The 19,196-nt window shown below is 37.6% G+C and overlaps 1 protein-coding gene and 1 long non-coding RNA gene across 6 annotated transcripts; one reads left to right on the top strand and one right to left on the bottom strand.

The window, feature by feature from the left end:
• The first annotated feature begins 2,868 nt into the window (after nt 1-2,868).
• Nucleotides 2,869-7,554, top strand: LOC143862429 (uncharacterized). 5 transcript variants are annotated; one of them, XR_013240301.1, is made up of 8 exons: nt 3,124-3,307; nt 3,513-3,579; nt 3,684-3,750; nt 4,615-4,713; nt 6,152-6,355; nt 6,669-6,752; nt 7,048-7,190; nt 7,346-7,554. It is a non-coding gene; the product is annotated as an uncharacterized LOC143862429 (long non-coding RNA). The 5 variants fall into 5 exon arrangements; XR_013240303.1 differs by lacking the exons at nt 3,124-3,307; nt 6,152-6,355 and adding an exon at nt 2,869-3,073; XR_013240302.1 differs by lacking the exon at nt 6,152-6,355 and having other exon boundaries at nt 3,112-3,307; nt 3,893-4,713.
• An 8,493-nt stretch (nt 7,555-16,047) lies between these two features.
• Nucleotides 16,048-16,452, bottom strand: LOC143860238 (glutaredoxin-C9-like). The gene has a single exon (XM_077370801.1). The coding sequence runs from the start codon at nt 16,450-16,452 to the stop codon at nt 16,048-16,050; it is 405 nt and encodes a 134-aa protein (XP_077226916.1).
• Nucleotides 16,453-19,196: the final 2,744 nt, after the last annotated feature.

Here is a 19,196-nt window from a genome sequence, read left to right as displayed (position 1 = left end):
TATATAGGATACAAGTTCATAACCCAAATTCTTCTGTGTTGATCAAATTAAATGATTTTATAAATCCAAATTTACTTCAACTTGATCTAATCATCGTATTGATCATTGATCAATAAGTTTTTCATGTTTAATCATGCATGAATTGACTTTAAAAAAAAAAGAGCTTTGATATTATATTTGTTGGCACCAAAGAAATATGTATAGTAGTGCATGGCTATTGAAATCATGCAACTTTGAACACAAACTAATAGGACATTTGTAGTAGCTATAGGTGCGGTTGAAGTATAAATGATTAAATAACACCAACTCTATGAACAGCTTAAGCTTTTGGAGTAATTAGTTTGTTTCACACGGTATCAGAGCTATTTCCTCACGACAATTCCAGGGTTCTAAACCTGTTCTTTTCTTCTTCTTCTCTTCTTCTTCTTTTGATTAGTGGGGTTCTAAAGCTAACAACTCCTTGATATTAAAAATCCACGAGTACGGCCAACCAAAAAGCCCCAAAGCAGGGCCACGTGTATGGCCAACCCAAAAAAGGGGCCACACTTGAGCAGTGTTGAAGTATAAATGATTAAATAACATCAACTTTAACTGCTTAGGCGTTTGGAGTAATGGGTTGCACTACAAGAGAACGAGCGTGAATAATTGCTATATGAAACTTTCATTTAGAACATATATATATATATATATATATATATATATATATATATATATATATATATATATATATATATATATGAGGAAACTGTTAAGCTCACCACACTTATGGTGAGCTAGCTTGCCCAATCACATGGGCCCCACATTTTGGGGAGTGATCCAAACCATTCATTTGCAAGGCCATATCATAGATAGGGGGTGTACCAAAAATCAGCTCCATAGGATCATCGTAACCCCCCCATTTGTGGAGGACAAAAATGGGGCCTCCACAAATGGAGGGGTTAGGATGATTCTATGGAGCTGAATTTTGGTACACCCCCCCCCCCCCAATCTATGTAAGGGGCTTTCAAATGAATGCTTTGGATCATCCTAACAAAGTGGGCCCCCATATATATATATATATATATATATATATGGGCCCCTATTGTTGTCGATATATATGATGTTGTGGGGAACAATTAGCTTAAATCATGGAAGGTACGTTCCTTGTTAATATTGGATTTTTTCCAAGGTTTCCAAAGGATGGTTTCAGATTGTCTTTATATGAGGTAAGTCGGTCTTAGAAGTTGGTCGACTCAAGAGTGCTATTTAAAGTTAGATTAGTCTATCTGTCCCATATTCAAACTTTAAAAATCCATGATGCGGAGAACTAATTAAAAAACCTCATCAACCTATCATTTTTTGAGTCTAAGATACACCAAGTTCGAGAAAAAAATGTTGCACAAACAAAGCCAATGTATGTGCTCTTACATGCATCGTCACCTGAGATAAAGATTCTTTTTTGGTTGGAGAAAAAGCTAAAGCAGCTCCTTTCAGAAAGGGGTGCCATAGTTTTATTAGTGTGGAAACTAGAAAAGCTAGCTAGTCCTTTTGGAGAGAGAGAGAGAGAGTAGGGGCCATCCACGTAAAGATAGTCCACAGAAGAGGAGGTCTTGTACCCATAGATTGCAGTGATCAGGCCCGGTTTAGATTCCAGGAATTTTCTAGGAAATTTTGGAAAGGAAAGATATTTCTAAAATTTCCCACTTTATTTACACACAAAAAAATGAAAACGTGGGCACAACGCGCGTGTTCAATTTATACTCCTAGGGACCTTCCATGTATGATGATATGCCTCTAAATCGTTTACAGTACAATAAAGTTAATCTTTAGCGAGTTCTTTTACCGGCGGTCCTAAAAAATGTCCCTAAATAAAATAATTTGCGGCGTTTATTTGGTTAACACCGTGCATATAAGTTCCACGCGTTCCCATTGCCAGGAATAATCACCGGCATTTCTTGAACGTCAGAATGTTGCTAAGCAACTGCATTTTTTGTCAAAACGTCGCAAAACATGCATTAATCCCATGACCCCAACTAATTTTTGGCTTTGTTTTCAGGGACGTTCAACAAAACATCGCTAATTGCAATTACACCGTCGGATTTTATTGGCCGTCAGTGAAGGTCTTACTAAAAACCCAAATTAAAAGAGATCGACCCCGCACTCAAAACGCTGTTTCTTTTTTCTTCCTCCTGCACGTTGTTTTCACCCTCTCCTGTGCGTGACTATCTCTCTGGCGATTTTCTCTCCGGTAACTGATACTTGCTTGTTTTGTGTATGTGATGAAGTTATAAATTAGTTATTAGATAGTTTACGTATGCTAGGTTGTGGTGTTAGTTTTCATTGAATGTGATATTAGTGGGTTAATGGGCTGTTGATGTGGCACTCTCTTTGTGCATGTATTTAAGTTCTTGTATTTGAATGAAATAAGGAGAAAAGAATTTTACAACAGCAAAGGAAACTTTGTTTTGAGGAGAGTCATGGTTCCTCTCGAATCGAACCATTAGGAGGTCCGGTTGCCTCGAATCAACCTCTCTCCCCCTCATTTCTATTTTCTTTCTGTTTATTTCCGTTACGGCCAATTAGGCATGTAACAAGTGGTATCAGAGCCGTCGATTCTGCGCCATGGCTGCGTCTTCAGAGCTTTTGGAATCCCTACGTGATGATTTCCGGCAAATCAAAGTGCTTGTTTTGAGAATGATAGAAGAAAACCGATGATTTGTGGAAGGCTTGGAAAAAATCAGCAAAGCTATCAAAGAAATGCGTAAAGAGGAAGAGAAGTTCAATCTTGAAAATGTAGATGTTCAAGTGAAGAAAAATGCCAGAATTGATGGGAACGAAGATACTTAAGTTGAACAGCATGCCAAAGATCATTTTGATTTTGATCGACCACTTGATCATTCCACCATTTCGATGCGGCTTAAGGAAGAATTGCATTTCTTTTTAACTTTCATCATAATGGATTTTGAAGGCGAGGTCCAAATGATCGTGACCATAATGATTTGGGATCCCGGTGGGATAAAGATTTTCTCAAACAAACTCAACCTTCACGACAAGGTTGTTTTAAGGGGGAAGGAATGATACGTGCTTGTTTTGTGTATGTGATGTAGTTACAAATTAGTTATTAGATAGTTTACTTATGCTAGGATTGTGGTGTTAGCTTTCATTGAATGTGATGTTAGTAGGTTAATGGGCCGTTGATGTGGCACTCTCTTGGTGCATGTATTTAACTTCTTGTATTTGAATGAAATGAGGAGAAAAGAATTTCACAACAGCAAAAGAAACTTTGTTTTGAGGAGAGTCATGGTTCTCTAAATCGAGCCATCAGGAGGTCCGGTTGCCTTGAATCAACCTCTCTCCTCCTCATTTCTGCTTTCTTTTTGTTTATTTCCATGAAGGCCGATTAGGCACGTAACACTAACTCTCTATCCGGCGATTATCTCTCCGGCATCTTCTTCGGATTTGCGATTTTATTTCTAGGGTTTTTATTTGCTTTCAAGGGTTTTGATATTCATTTTCAATTGTCTTTTTTCTAGGGTTTTGGTTTCTTTAGGAGAAGGGGTTTTGAGTCTCGTTTCCTCACAAGAAGGCGAAGAAGAAAGGGTATAAATCTCATTTATTCACATTGCCCTAAGGTTTTTAATCTCCTTTTCTCATATTTATCTTAAATCTAGGGTTTTGATTTCATTTTCAATTGTTTTTTCTAGGGTTTTGGTTTCTTCGAGAAGGGGTTTCCCTACCCATTTCCTCACAAAAGAAGACGAAGAAGAAAGGGTATGAATCTCGTTTAGGCACATTGCCCTAGTGTTTTGAACCTTGTTTTCTATTTTTTTTTCCCTTGGAAAATTAGAGTTCTGAATCTCTTTTTTAGAGACTTATCTTAAATCTCTAATATCTTCTCTACTCTTTTGGATAGAGTAACGAAATGGCGCAAGGAGATGAATTTTATTTGGTCCAACCGTTTCTACCCACTACATGTTTGTAGAAATGGCGCAAAGAGATGTTTCCATGCTCTTCTCTATATGTTTTTTGAAGCAATGCCATGTTGTGCTTAAAGTTTGATTAGAAATACTCTTTATATGATTGCTTTGTATTATAAATTGGATTTATTTGTGGGTTTGCATTTTGAAATCCTGTTTTAAGGATTTCTTTAGTGTTAAACCGACTCGTTGGATATAATGTCATAGATCGATTGATGGGATCATCCTAAGGTCCAAATTTTAGACTTGAATAAGCCTCCTGTGCACAAATGATGGGGATCGAATTGGGAATAGAGCATATGCTGTGAATTCATTTTAATGCATACTATCTCGCACAAATGTGTGACTGACCACCTTGTATGCATATCATCTCCGCCTACTGTTATTCAGTTTTCTCATGAATTGGAGTTTGATTTTTACTTTTGTTTCCTAAAGAAAGTCAAGTATCAGTTGCATTGCATCAATTGATGCTGGCTATGTTATTTCATTTGGCTTTTATCCTTCACATTCTAGTGATTTCTGCATTATGCAACATCCTGGCTATATTTTCATCAACATTTAAAAAATTTCCTTCTCGTGATGCCGGCAATAATAAAAATATAGCACTTTAGGTGGTAATATTTTGTTCTTATGCCTTCCATTTCCTAATATTTGATAGAGTAATGTAAGGGGAGCCGCCGAAATGACATGGGGTATAATCAATTTCCAAAACGACCAAGATGTAAGGTTAAAAGTGGGCTATGAAGTCTTTGACAAGGTATATCATCTCTCTATGAAGTCTTTCACAGCTCAAACATCTTTATGGATAAGTTTAGCTTTAGACTACTCTTCTCTTCTTGACAAACTTGTTAGTCCCTGCCTATGATCTCATTAGTCAAGGTTTTTATTGTTTTTTGAATGTCAGCGTTAGTATCTTTCCTACTGCATTTTGTGCTTCAATCTGCTGTTTAATTCATGTTTTTTTTTACTCAAAATAGTTCATAAATCTAAAATGAACTATCCATTACATTTTTGAAATGCAGTCTTATTCGCACCATTTATCCTTTAAGTACTCACATATGAATGTTGCAAATTTATAACCGTTTTAGGGCTGCACCACGTAAGATTGGTTTGTGATGTGATTAGGATCACGCTTCGATTCAGATTTGAATATTGACCTGTCTCATATCTATAATATATACTGAGCATGGTTTTTTCCATTTATTTTGAAAATTTTCTGCCCTGTCCAAACTAATCATCACACAGGTTCACTTTTTAGTGGTCTTTTTATTTGCTTTCTTTTTTATGTTTAGCTCTTGCTTTTTATTTCTTCACCATGCACTGATTTAGTAGCTACCTTTATAAAAAAGGATTTGTAATTTTATGCGGTACCTTTCAGGTGATTTATTGATGGTTTTGATTGAGAAATTTGGTTTGATGCTATCTGATTTGATTTGCAAATTTGAAATTAAAATTAATCCGGATCTTTTGTATTCATGCTTGCTAGAGAAAATTTTGACATGAATTAACCTGTTTTGATTTTTGTTCTTTTTCTCACCATTGTTCTGCTAGGCCATGTTCATTTTGAATTTTGAATAGCTCTAATGCATCTTTTAATGTATCATTTACTTTTTTCCACCCTGTGCATAGCACAGGGTTTCTTACTATTTTAAATATAGGGATTTGCTAGAGTCCATCGCAAAAGGCAGTTCGCAGATGGTCTCTTGCATGTCAGAACAGCCACACAGGCTCACTTTTTAGCAGCTTTTGTCTTCATTCATGAGGTGGCTTGTCTGACATGCAACAGACTATCTGCGAAAAAATTCTAGGGTCTAGTAGGTTTAAAATTTTCTATGATTTGACCTTTCAAAATCTTTAGAGGTCGGCCTTCTTGGTGAAGCTATTTTGCTAGTGATTTCTGGGAGGCATTACCAGCCTATTGTTAGCAAGGAGAGCCCAGCCTATTGCTAGTGATTTCCCGGAGGCATTACCAGCCTATTGCTAGTGATTTCTGGGAGGCATTACCTTTCAAAATCTTTAAAATTGCCTGACATGCAACAGACCAACAGACCACCAGCCTATTGTTAGCAAGGAGAGCCCAGGCTATTTTGCTAGTGATTTCTGGGAGGCATTACCCTGTTGCCTAATACACCTTTAAGTTGATATGCAAGTCTGGCTTACCATTTCATTTCTAACTCATTTACAACTTGTAACAGTTCTTAACACGAACAGTATGGTGGGTGATCCCACTCATCTGGCTGCCAGTTGTATGTCGGTTTGTGACCACTTCCATCCGAATGGGCCTTGCACTTTCAAGGTAGCTCTTATAGTATATTTGTATGGACATTGCTGGAGTACACTTTGCACCGCTTCCTTTTCACATCAAAACAAAAAGCAACCAAGAAGTAGAACATGACATGGTAAAACATTGATAGCCACACCCTGATCTTTTTTCTTGCTTCTTTTAAATGATTCTCTAGGCCATTGAGTGAATCTGCATACATTGTTATGTTATGGACTATATGATGGCCTGGTAGTCAATTTCCTATTTTATGATCTTTGTTTTCCCAATATTTACACTTAGTTCATCAGTATGTTGAATGACTATATTGGGTTGCTTAATTCTTGACATACTTGGCAAGTCACTTCCTTTTAATTTCCACAGCCTACAATCTATTTTGTTTTTCCTTGGGTTATTAGTGGATGCTATTCTGATTGGCTGCTATTTGGCAGGTGAGTCGATTTTGAATGTCATTCCAGTGAGGACTAGCCTTCATCTTCCTTTTGATCGTCAACTATATGTCCAAAATTAAGCAGGTAAGCCTAAAAGTACTTTGGTTCTTAGTGCTTCTGTTGTAACTTTTAGCTTCCTTATAATCTACCTTTTTTTCTTTTTTTTTATAACCACCTCAGAAAATTGTAGTTTAATATCTAATTAAGGCTATTGGTATTCTACTATATAGAACACGTCTTCTTTAGCTCCGGATTAAGAAAAACATCCTTGTCTCTGCATGTATTTGATTTTTTTTTATAATTTTCATTAGTGATTTGTGGTCATTCTTGATAAATTACTTTCTCTGATGTAACTGATTCTTTCTGTTATGTCTACTAGTTTTGGAACCTGATTAAACTTATGTCGACCCCTTCCACTGCTCCCGCATTGTTTGGAGGCGTCATGTTGGGTTATGTTATGTACAACGTTACTCACTATTACTTGCACCATGGACAACCATCTAGACAAGTGCCGATTCCAAGGTCAAATTTTACTTCCGTTATCTAATTCTTTACAACTCATTATCAATTTTGTAATGATATGATTGGCGACCAAAAGCATGGCCCATTCTCATCAGACTTATCCTTTTCATTTTAATTTGTTTTGAGTTTACATTCTCTTCTTTCGCCCTATACAGGACTTCAAACTTGGGGAACCACGTGTTGCTTGCCTCAACTTGGTGAATTCAATTCGAACCTACATGGTGTAGGACCCCTAGATAGGCAGAATGAATATTTTGTAAACATCTAGTTGACTGATTCATTTAGTTTGTATGCACAATCATTATGCTATGTATATATTTTCACCTTTAATTTCCAAGTGGCATGCAATTTTATCTGTAGGAGCATGAATGTGAATGTCAATTTGAATGTGAGGAGAGCAGGTACAAAATATATTGCAATATGTACCCTACCTGGGGATATGATTCATAAATGATTTTTTTTTTTTAGAAGATTACATATACACCGGCGTTCAACAAGAAACGTCAGGTGAATTTCAAATGTTTTCACCGACATCCACAGTCAGTGTTTCTGCCTATACACCGACGTTTTTCAGAACGCCGGTATATATAATAATTGCGGCATTCAAAACACAACTTTTTGTGACATTTTCTAATGCCGGTGTAAGTACTTTCACTGACATTTTTTTTGAACGTCGGTAAAAACCTTTAGCTACGCTGGATTTACCGGCATCTCCCAAAAACGTCGGTGAAAGTAATAGCGGCGTTTAGTTTTACTTCCAGCGACGGTCGTGAACGTCGGTAATAACCCATTTTCTCGTAAAGAATGTTCGTAAGATAAAATTTCCATCAGAATTGTTTTTCATGTGTTCAAAACAGGACCTTAAAGGAAAACTGACCTTCCCTCCTTCCCTTAACTAATCAAAAAAAGAAAATAAAATAAAAATGAACTAATGCAGACCATATTCGATCTTACCACAGATTATAAGAAATGTAATTTGGTTGTATAAAGTGATATCACTCTGTGGGTTTTAACCTGAGGCTATTTATGTGATCTCCTCGGCTAACACATTATATAATGGATTCAAACACAAAAGGGCATGTTTGGATGTATGGATTCTATTTTCTCGGACAAAATTTTCTATAAAAATTTCATAGTTTGGTTAGCTCATTGACTCAATTTTTTTTCATGGGTTAAACTTTTCTGCAGAAAAAGATAGAGAGAGACTAGGGACCATCCCCGCAAAGACAGTTCAGAGGAGAGAAGGTCTTGCAATATATGCATAGACTAGATTGTACACTTTAAGGAAGGCGATCCTCCCTGCCTCCTACCAACTAATCAAAAGGGGAAAAAAGGAGTTTTCCACAGTATGTTAACTCATTTACTAGAGATTTTATTTCTGCTTAAAAACTAAGCCATACCTGTTTTTTTTTTTCCAAGAAAAGAAAACGCCCCTATCTCATAGAACACCGCTATTTGTGTATGAGTGTATCCTTGATAGCTTTGAGATAACAAAAAAATAAGGAAAATACCCCAATTTCACTGGAACCCTGTCTCATAAATAATAAAAAATGCCCCTATTTCATAGAAAATAACCAAAATTCAATATCTCAATGAAATTACCAAAATACCACATCTCATAAAAAAATCAAAATGCCGGAAATAGCCAAAATACTCTTATCTCGCAGTACAAGACCAAAATACCTATATATCTTAGAAAATAACAACAAACTCTTATGTCAAAGCAAATTGACAAAAATACCCTTACCATGCCTCGTGGAAAATAACCAAGATACCATTACACAATGTTTGTGTAGCCACGACAAGTTAGTCCATCCACAATAAATTTGAGAAAAAATAAACTAAGAAAATGAGAGAATAACTAAAATAGCCCTTTTATCTTATAAAACAATAACCAAAATACGCTTATCTCATGGAAATTTGACTAAAAAAACCCTACATAATGGAAGATGACTAAAATAACATTACACAAAGTTTCCATCTATAGTAATTTAATCATACATGAGTGCTCTAGTCAATTTATGAGATAGAGGTATTTTGGTAATTTAATGAGATAAGGGCATTTTGGCCATTTAAAGGTGTATGGGCATCAAGGCGACCCCAAAAGTCTTGGGACAAAGTTTAGGCCCTGTGTTTTGGATTTTGAGTTCAAACTGATTATTTGATTGAAAATTACATTTAGGACCTGTTCATTTTGGATTTTGAAAATCGATTTTGAGTCCAGAACCAATTATTGGATTCAAAATCAAATGAAATGATTCTCAAAATCTCAAGGCCGGTTCCTTTTGGATTTTGAGTCTAAAACTGATTACTGGAATCAGAATTGTGTTCGGTACTCTTTTCTAGCTTGGTGGTGGGACTCCACCGAGAATCGAAAGCGAATAGTAAATCGTAATACGAGTCAATAGTATCAGATCATAAATCGTATTGTAAAACGCAAGATTATTCAAATGTGTGTGTGTATTATAAATAAATTAGAGAATAATAAATTAGTCTATTATTTTTAATCCAAATCCATTAATTTAAATAGAAACTACCAATGATTAGTTATTCAATATCATAATAAGAATTGTTTGCTATAAAACTTTTTTTTTTTGAATGTCATATAAGACTTTACGAATTAATAAGTTATCCATTAATTTTTTGCTATAAAACTTGTCGCCCCATACATATTAGATAATAATCATAAAATAGTAAAAGACACAAAGTTCATATCAATTTGCAAAGTCTCAAACATGAAATAACAAATATCAATTATAAAAAACTGGTAAGTGGTCGATGTTGTCTTCATTATAGTCGCCTGCCTCCTCGAAGCAAATAATGTTGTAACTGATTTGAATTTAAAATTATTTTATTAATTATTAATGAAAAACTTTTTTGCTACAAATGGGGAAAACGTTAGAGAGAGAACAGGGGAATGTGAAACGGTTAAGAGTGGGAGAGATTTTAGGGATGGGGAGGCGTTTCCAAACGTGTAATCCCTTTAATTTCTCTCTCATAAATAAATGTTAACATCTTCTCTCTTCAAAGGTAACAAGGTCTTCCCCAAAAAACAACTTTTCTTGTTCTCTGTAAAAAAAACCCCCTGCATCAAGTTTTGTTCTTGATTTCATCTTTTATTTTTATTGATGTTTAAGATATGGGCATGACGAGTTCATGGGATCAATTCCCTGCACTGAAGAGATCTTGAAGGATGGTTGAATCTTGGAAGCCAAACGCTGGTGAACCCAGTGCAGACGGGGGCGTTTTGACTCTAAAGAGAGCGTCATTTCTGACGTGCCTTAGTCCATTAAAAGAGGCTATTTCTATCATTTTTCTTGATTATCTTACTTTTAATGATTTTGATTATTATTATTATGGTTAGATTTATAAAAAGTAATATTAACAAAAAACTCCTAATTAGATTTCTTTACAAAATTCTCCAACAATTTTAGAGTCCACGTTAGAGTAAGAGAGCCGTTATCGAAATAAAGGGGGATTAGGAAGCGTCTCCCACTTCCCTAAAATCTCTCTCTTTAACGACTCCAAATCTCCTAAGATATCTCTCAATAGTAACTTACCAAAATATTAGGTGAAAACTAAAATAAATAATAAATCTAATTAAAGAAAAGCTTTTAAATTTTAAATCATGTGGGGGATTGTTGTAACTTATTTGAATTTAAAATTATTTTATTAATTATCAATGAGCAACGTTTTTGCTACAAATGGGAAAACATTACGGAGAGAGTAGGGGAATGTGAAACGGTGAGAATTTCATTGATAATTAATAAAATAATTTTAAATTCAAATCAGTTATAACAATCCTCTACATGATTTAAAATTTAAAATATGCAGGAAAGCGACTTTATTGTGCAATTTTTTTGGTGTTTTCCGGACTTGAACCTACACTTAGTGTTAACAAGTTCCCGTCTGAAGGAGCCGTAGTGAACTAAGTCTTGAACTAGGTCCTTGAGTTCAGACTTCATCTTACCACACACACAGTCTACTAAATTATTGAGTGACTTGGTGAGGTAAAATCTTAGATACAACAAGTTAAACCAATCACATTAGAAACATGAAATCTTTGTATTTATATTTAAAAAAAATTACTAGTATGACTTACTTGCATTAGAAGGCTTCACCATTTATCTCGGTGATATGTATGCTTTGTGATTTCTTCTCCAATAAAATATTGATGCATACTGATAGACGATAGTCATAATTACATCTACATAATTACATATGATCATATGCAAATTTTCTCATTTGATATGCTTGGCATTAGCTAATTTTTAAGATGGCATCAATAAAAAGGATGGTCCCAATGTACAATAATGAACCTAAACCCGGTGAGATGTTAGTACATGTCTTTAAATCTGTTTATATCTTATGTCTTCTTATATCTCAGATATTATGTTGTGTAAACAATATAATTTGTAGATTATATTGTGCGATGAAATACTTACTCTTTTGTAAGTTGTGGGGGTGCACAATAGTAGACAGAATAGATTATCATGTCCACTAAGTGTTAAAAATGTGAGGGTAACTACTTGTACATGTGAGATCATTTGAAATTATTTCATGATGTTAATGGTTGTTTTAGACACTATTAATTACTCTCTTAAATGAGTGATGGCTTTAGACTTTATAAATTCTGAAAGCAATATAATTAAGAGGGGCTAGCCAATGGGCTAGTGACAAATCATCAAGGGGAATGAGACCGAGCCCATAAGTTAGTCACCGCAGTGGACACCCAACCTCTGTGATTGGAGATCCCATGAAGGAGGTTCAATGGGCAAAAACGAAAATGTAGGGTAGCTGGGAGGAGCACTGACTATTTTGAGGGGTATTCCCTAGTCTCATTCCTATGGTGACAGTGGTCTTGACTGTGACGGTGGTGTAGCTTCACTTTCCTATATATATATATATATATATATATATATATATATATATATATATATAGAGAGAGAGAGAGAGAGAGAGAGAGAGAGAGAGAGAGAGAGAGAGAGAGAGAGAGAAGAAGAAGAAGAAGAAATAAAGAGACAGTTAAGCCTAACGGTTATAACTGTCATTTAAACAAAACAGTTTAAATTTTAATTGCAGAGACAGTTAACTGTTAAACGGCTATAAACGAAGAGTGTTCTTTAAAGGGTGCGAGTCTCTTCGTGAGAGAGTGTCTTTTACACCTGTTCGAAGTCTATAGATAGACTTGATCCGAGTTTCTTAATGATCTTCTTTTGACGTTCTTTTCTTTCCTTCATATAAGTTTAAAAGTTTTTCTGAATGGGTTCTAATTCGTGAGAATATAAGAAGTGCAGTCTTGTTAAAATTTTCAGTGTTGAGCATTGTATCCTAGAGATGGAATTTCAAGAGTCCATCTGCAACGATACGTGGGAAATTATTATCTTAAAGATAACTTCCTGGAAGTGCCTTGCCCAACAAATTCTACTGTTGTATTTTCTACATTCTGTTCTATTATTATCTACAACAATATTTTGTATTGGCCATGTTTGTCATGCTTATTCATTGTTATATATTTGTTGGGAAAAATGTCAGATTTGTTAATTCTGCATTGTGCTTCACATTTTCTGTCTTAATTAGCAGTGCCCCGTTCAGAAACATCAATTGCAAGTAGGACCCAAAACAGGATACGAGTAGGGCCCACTTGGTTAATGATACAAACCATTTATCTCTTAGTCCTTGCTATGGATGGACCATATACCAAAATCCAATCACATTGGACAATTAAAACCCCCTGATTTGTGATCTTTAAATAGACGTGAAAAAAACAAAGCAATGGAATGTATTGATGATCAGAATTTGGAGGGCTAGGATCGTCTGATGGAAGTAGATCTTGATGCATGGAGGGTATCCATAGCAAGGTGTAAATGATAAATGGTTTGGATCATGGACGAAGTGGACCCCAATTGTACTGTTGCATGCACCTATTTCTTTCTTAGATAAATGTACACATTCATCATATAAGAAAGAACCCTTGGAAGTAGCTCTTAAGATCTCTGCTCTGCAACTCGTAAAATCTCCCACGTATAGCACTTGGGTGGCTACTGCCTATGGTAGGAAGGTCACGGAGCTTGGCTTCATCAACACTACTAGGATCCAGAGCGTTCAATAATGAGATGATCAGTGATAGTGATACACAAATTTTGTCAACTAATCAGTTTTGGACTCAAAATCCAAAACAAACAGGGCCAAAGGAAAATTGATCCATTAAGTCTTTTCTTTCAACTCTTTTCCTGCAGTTAGATGGGTGCCGATATCAGTTTCAGATAAGAAAGGTTTGGTGTGTACGATAACCGTACTCCATTGATTCAATTCCTAGAAGGACCGGTAGAGAGCCGATTAGAAGGGTGTTTAATAACGTGAGTGCGAGTATCAAAAGAAGGTATATGTAATATGTAGATATCCTTTCCTATATGAATATTCACGTTGAATCGTCAACACGGTTGGTGGAGGAGCAAAGAAGGCGACAAGACTAGATAGTAGATATCCTTTCCCACTGTGGCTTTCTATTTTTAAGCCTGAGGAATGATAGATGCAAGGGCGCCCACGCATAAACAGCCAGGAAAAGGGCCCTTGATTGGATCCACGTCATTAGGTAACTTTTTATGCAGGCCCCACACTATTCCGCGTTACTCAAGTGTTTAGTTTTATATTTTGAGAAAAATACACTTAAGACTCCCTGTGGTGTCTGACACATTCAGCTTAACCCCTAATGTTTAAAAAGTTACAAGTAGACAACCTGTGGTTTTATTGGGTTTTTTAATTGGATGGAGCTGACGGCATGAGGAAAAGACGAAAATGCCTATATTGTTGTTTTAACAAAACAGACTCCAAACCCATGCTGCTGTTTCTTGAAACCCTTCATAAACCCAATTTGTTCGAGCCCATTCAAACCCTTATGACCCAAATCCCTACAACAAATTTTAGCCAAACTCACAGATATTGCCCAAAACCCTGTAACAAAACCACCTTCGCCACAAACGACCAAACCCACAAAACGATAAAATAAGAACAGCCATTAAACCCAAACCCTCGACAAATTCCAATCAACCAATAAGCAGATCAAAACCCTCTTTGAACTTACCCCAAATTAGATCCAAAACCTCATGCCCTTCGTTCCTTCAAGCTAAAAAAACCCACCTTTTACATACCTTAAAACAAACCCCCAAAATCGCCATTCGCCTCTATCCATGACTCGAACCCATTCTCTATCTCCCATAGCCTCTTGACCCTTTGTGAAAACTGCCATTAATGGCCACCAAACAGCTTGAACCAAACTCGTTAACCCTCTTCTCTGTTTTCTCTTCCTCCCTTCTCTGCTCTAAAGTGAGAGACGAGGATATTTTTGTCCCAAAAATATCAACCACGGTTAGTTTAGAACTTTCTGTCAAGTTAAACTGACGGACCATCAACAGAGGGGGTCTACTTATAACAAAATTAAACCACAGGGGGTCTAAGTGTATTTTTTCCTAATATTTTTTGTTGGGTCTTCCATACCCCACTTGTAGATCACTGATCGGTACATGTAGATCTATTATTTCTGTCACTATGTCCTCTATGTGTGCCGCACTAGTATATAACTCATTACCATTGCCCCCTCCATCTTAGTCCTAGTGGTAGATCAGTGAGGTGTATATAATATTTAGCCCTCTGTCATCACTCGATAAATTAAAATTTCATGGTTGCCAAACATGGCCTTAGAAACAAGGGGTTGCAATATCAGCTTCCCATCCCCATCGATGAATGGTAACCAACAGATCTGCCGTTCAAATCCCTGCACCCATAACCATGTATGCCGTGTAGATATGCCCCCTTTTCTTTGCCGGGTAAGTGAAAAAAATGAACCCTCTTCAATAATTTTACTATGGGAAGTGATATCTGCCCCTTTTGATCGATCATCAAGGACACCCAGAGCCAGTGTATCAATGACTAAAGTGGGGCTGATGTACTTGATGTTAGAAGAATTCAATGGGCCTGATTGCCATGACACTGGCGTTGGGTGTCCCTAGTAATAAAAGGAGGCAGATATATCACTTCCCTAATTTTACTAAACTTGCATCAGTATCTCAGTTTCAATTCAAACATGTGCTTGATTCACAACCCATGTTATGATAATTAACGGGTTGAGGGCTCCTTCCCTTCACCTTCTTCAAACTCCGATTCGTATTTCTCATGGGTCATGCCTGGTTTCAAGAGTCATCCAACTAAATATAAGAAAACAAAAGGATAAGCACTAGTGGTGAAGGCACAAAAAATGTTTTTAGAAGGGAGAGATACTGAGATATGTTTGAAATTTGAAAAGGAAAGCATTGTACGTGCCAATTAAAATCTTATGGTCCTGAGTGGGGGTATCTTAGCTATGGGACTATGTGGGACACAGCCTCCTGTTGTAGGACAGGTTTAATCTGACGCGTTTCAAACAAGTGGAAAATCAAGGGAGATAGAAGTAGTACCTCCACCAGCTAAGGATTTTGAATTGAAGGTGGGTGCTCCTAATAAACTAGTATTGTAATGTTTTTTCTATTTTCTTTCTTGTAATGTAACCCATATCGAACGTTTTTTCCTAGTATTATTTGTTATTTTAGTTTTTTTTTCTTTCCCTTTCGGTGGGTGTTTCGCTTAGCCCAACCAACTCCCTTCACGAAAAAAAAGACACAGTAACATTTTATTTGGAGAAGTCGGAGCAATGCGCGCAAGCTGTGAGTGATGGTGTTGTCATTCAAAGTCTCCAATAAAAAAAAATGATTTCCATTCAAGGGCTTTCTCTGTCTGGTCCAAAAGCAGAGAATTCTACATTTTGTCTCAGTACAGTTTGGAGAGAAGAAGCATAAACAAGAGATAGGTAGATAATGGAGAGCTAGAGCCATAAAGCACCCGCTTTTTTCAAAATGGGTACAAGATCTCCTGCAATATGAAGGGCCATAAGTTGATCAAGACCTCCGACCAGCCTCCCTCCAATGAAAACGGCAGGGAATTGTAACCGCGGGTCGCCGCCGCCGGAGATCTCTTCCACGACAACACCCACCTCCTCATCTTCCTCCTCTAACTCGTAAACGACTGGGTTGACTCCAAGACTCAGTAGCAGACGAGTCACCACGTGGCACATGCAACATCCCCGTCTTCCCACAACCAAAACCGCGTTCTCGGAAACCAGACTCCGAACTCTTTCCGCAGCGTTCTTCTCGTCTCTGTTGCTATTTCTGTCGACGGATGGAGTGGCGATCCGAGTTTCCCATCTTCTGTAAGGAATTGCTTCTTGCATGTTTTTTTTCTCTTAGCTTTTCTTTGGATAGAATTGAGAGAGAGAGAGAGAGAGAGAGAGAGAGAGAGAGAGAGAGAGAGAGAGAGAGGCGGGGGGGTTGCTGGAGAGGAGGATGGGACGAGGGAGATTTTATATATGTGGGGTGGTTGGCGCGCCCGTCACCCAGTCTGACGTCAACGGCAGTTATGCATCGCTCCCACTCTCTTCATACCGTCACATTCGCAGTGGATGACGTGTTCTTATGGCATCTCTTGTTCCAATCACCTTGTATCTTTCCTCGTAGTGACGAGGCATCCCCTCTTCTCTCTCTCTGTTGCGTTGCGAGTCGCTGTGGCTGACGTGTCCTTACGCTATCTCTTGTTCGAAAGCACTCGGTATCATACCTCGGCGTGACGTGGAATCCCCCCCCCCCCCCTCTCTCTCTCTCTCTCTCTCTCGTGAGTCACGTTGGGTGTTTACATCATGCAAGCTTCACCGTCCATGAGTTAATGGCGTCATCGACTAAAAAATTTGCTTATTTATGATCGATCATTGATTCATTGTATATTATAATAGATATATTCACCCAAACTCCGTGTACGTTTAAGCCAAGTCTAGGGTCAAACATGCATCAAATTTTGATATTTTGGAATTTTGGCCTTTTGACACGAGAATCTTGATCCCACCACCCATATGATTCCATGTAGATGACATAATTTAAGAATCGATCTTATCTAATAAATCATCCCATCCAGTCGCTATCATATTGTAATATTGGAGAGCCCACCAAATTGTCTACAGGGCTAATCCCATCTCAGCAATTTCAGCAGATGGAGATAACTTGGCGTGTAGATCCCCCCCATTCAGGACAGACAGCACCAATAGCCAATAGGTGAAGAATAATGAATATTATAGTTTTATTTGTAGCAAAGCTTAATGGTCTGGGTGCCACCTTTAATTTCAGACTACATTATCTATCAATCTTTTGCTCTAATGTACTACTGTTACCGTGTCATACAAATCGGTGGGAAGGGAAAAGTCAAATCAACATGCCAATCACGGTTCTTAAATCCTTCATAATAAAATCATTCCCATTTAACTGGCCTTTCCCTCTTCAAATGTGGAAAACGTAAAACAGAAGCTTCTTAGATCTCATTATCAAACCTCCCAATTGCCTGTGGGTCCCATCAAAGTTTTCATTTGAAAAAGAAAGAAAAACACGTGATCAACATAATTGACCGGTGATAGTTTTTTTGGGGAATTGTGACGGCCTTTCTAACAGCTAATTAACTTTAAAATATAAAATGGAATGCGGATAAAATAAGGGAAATGATTTCAGCGCTCCAATGTTTTGATAAACATCCGCTCCACATCTTTGTCGTGTATCATTTAAGGGCTTTAAGAGCTTTTTGAGAACCGTAATATTCATTTGAGAGTCCTTTAAGTGCTACACCACAAAAATTTGAGCGCATGTTTATCAAAACATTGGAGCACATAAATAATTTCCCTTCCCTATATATTCGTTACATTTGCTTACAAGTAAAGAACGTGGCTTTTGATTCCAACTCCACTTAATCAAACACGGAGGGTATGTTTGGCAACCCTGAAAAAAACATATTTCATAGAATATTTGTTAACCTAGTGTAAGAGAGACGCATGGAAGACAGAGTTTTTGTACACACGTATATCAAGAAGGAAGACAAAGAGAGTAAAAACGTTAATGGATTCCAAACCACCTGATCTAGGCATACCCAACGTCATAGATTTCAGCTCGGCTTCCGCTTTTGAAGAGAGTCTTTGTAAACCCACTCAAAGAATCCCTCCCCAAACCTGTAAAAAGAAGACAAGTTAAGTTCTGCCTCTTCTTCCCCTGGCGTTTTTGCTGTCGGGAAATTTTGGGCCAAGCCCTCATCGCCCCCCTCGTTGCTAACAAGCCCCTGTATCCCGCAAACTGTGAGAGAGCTTAAGGTTGACCATGGGTTTGGAAATCCTCTTGCCCCCCTGGGTGGATGGAGCAGCCCTGTCACTCAGGCACCAGACCATTTAAAGGCATGGAACGCGGTGAAAGAATTCTGGTCTAATGAGGAGATTCCTGGAGAAATCCAAAACCCCCTGAAAAAACCCCTACTCCTGCAAGATCCTGAACCTAACACTCATTACAGAAGGGGTACCCGAACACATAAAATCTTTGATAAACCATCAAATCCAACCTCACCATCCCATAATTCCTCAAAGACAAAGCCAATCAAATTCTAGGTCATCCCTATCAAAGAGTCTCTTTCGACCCGGACTCCTCACGCTACCTCAGGCCTCCTCCCCCATCAAAGCTTGGAAGCTTCCTATCTTCCCCACCCCTGCAAAGCCTCGAAACCCAAAAAATCCATCCCAAGTCGCCGGTATCGGAGAACCAGAGTCCCCTAAAGCCTCGCCTGAACTCAGTTCATACCGCTGAGTCTACTCCCCTTCGAGCAAACTCACCAAGTCAACTCAACTCGAAACCCCCCATCCTCGGGCCCACCTCCAAATAAAAAATTGGTAAGGGCGGGAAAATTTGAAATTTTTCGGGAATACAATCTGGGCGCCAAAGCATTTTCGAAAATAAAAATGGGTTCTTTTCAAAAATCAAATCCTCAGGTCTCCTGCCCATTCCAAACTCAAATCAAGAGCCACCCGTTCTTTCTTTCAGCTCTCCCACCCTTTCTTCCAGCTCACCCTCCCCTCCCCCAGTTCGACTCTCTCAGTCTTACCCTCATCATAGCCCCCCT

The sequence above is a fragment of the Tasmannia lanceolata genome, unplaced genomic scaffold (assembly GCF_043159265.1).
Source record: "Tasmannia lanceolata isolate RefF3 unplaced genomic scaffold, GAP_Taslan_0.1 ptg000037l, whole genome shotgun sequence".
NCBI classification, from domain to species: Eukaryota; Viridiplantae; Streptophyta; class Magnoliopsida; order Canellales; family Winteraceae; genus Tasmannia; species Tasmannia lanceolata.
The sequence above is the reverse complement of the archived record's forward strand: the minus strand, read 5'-3'. Positions and strand labels throughout refer to the sequence as shown.

Bases quoted from the DNA above. Each gene is read 5' to 3' on its own strand.
- LOC143860238 (XM_077370801.1), bottom strand. From the start codon at position 16,452: ATGCAAGAAGCAATTCCTTACAGAAGATGGGAAACTCGGATCGCCACT.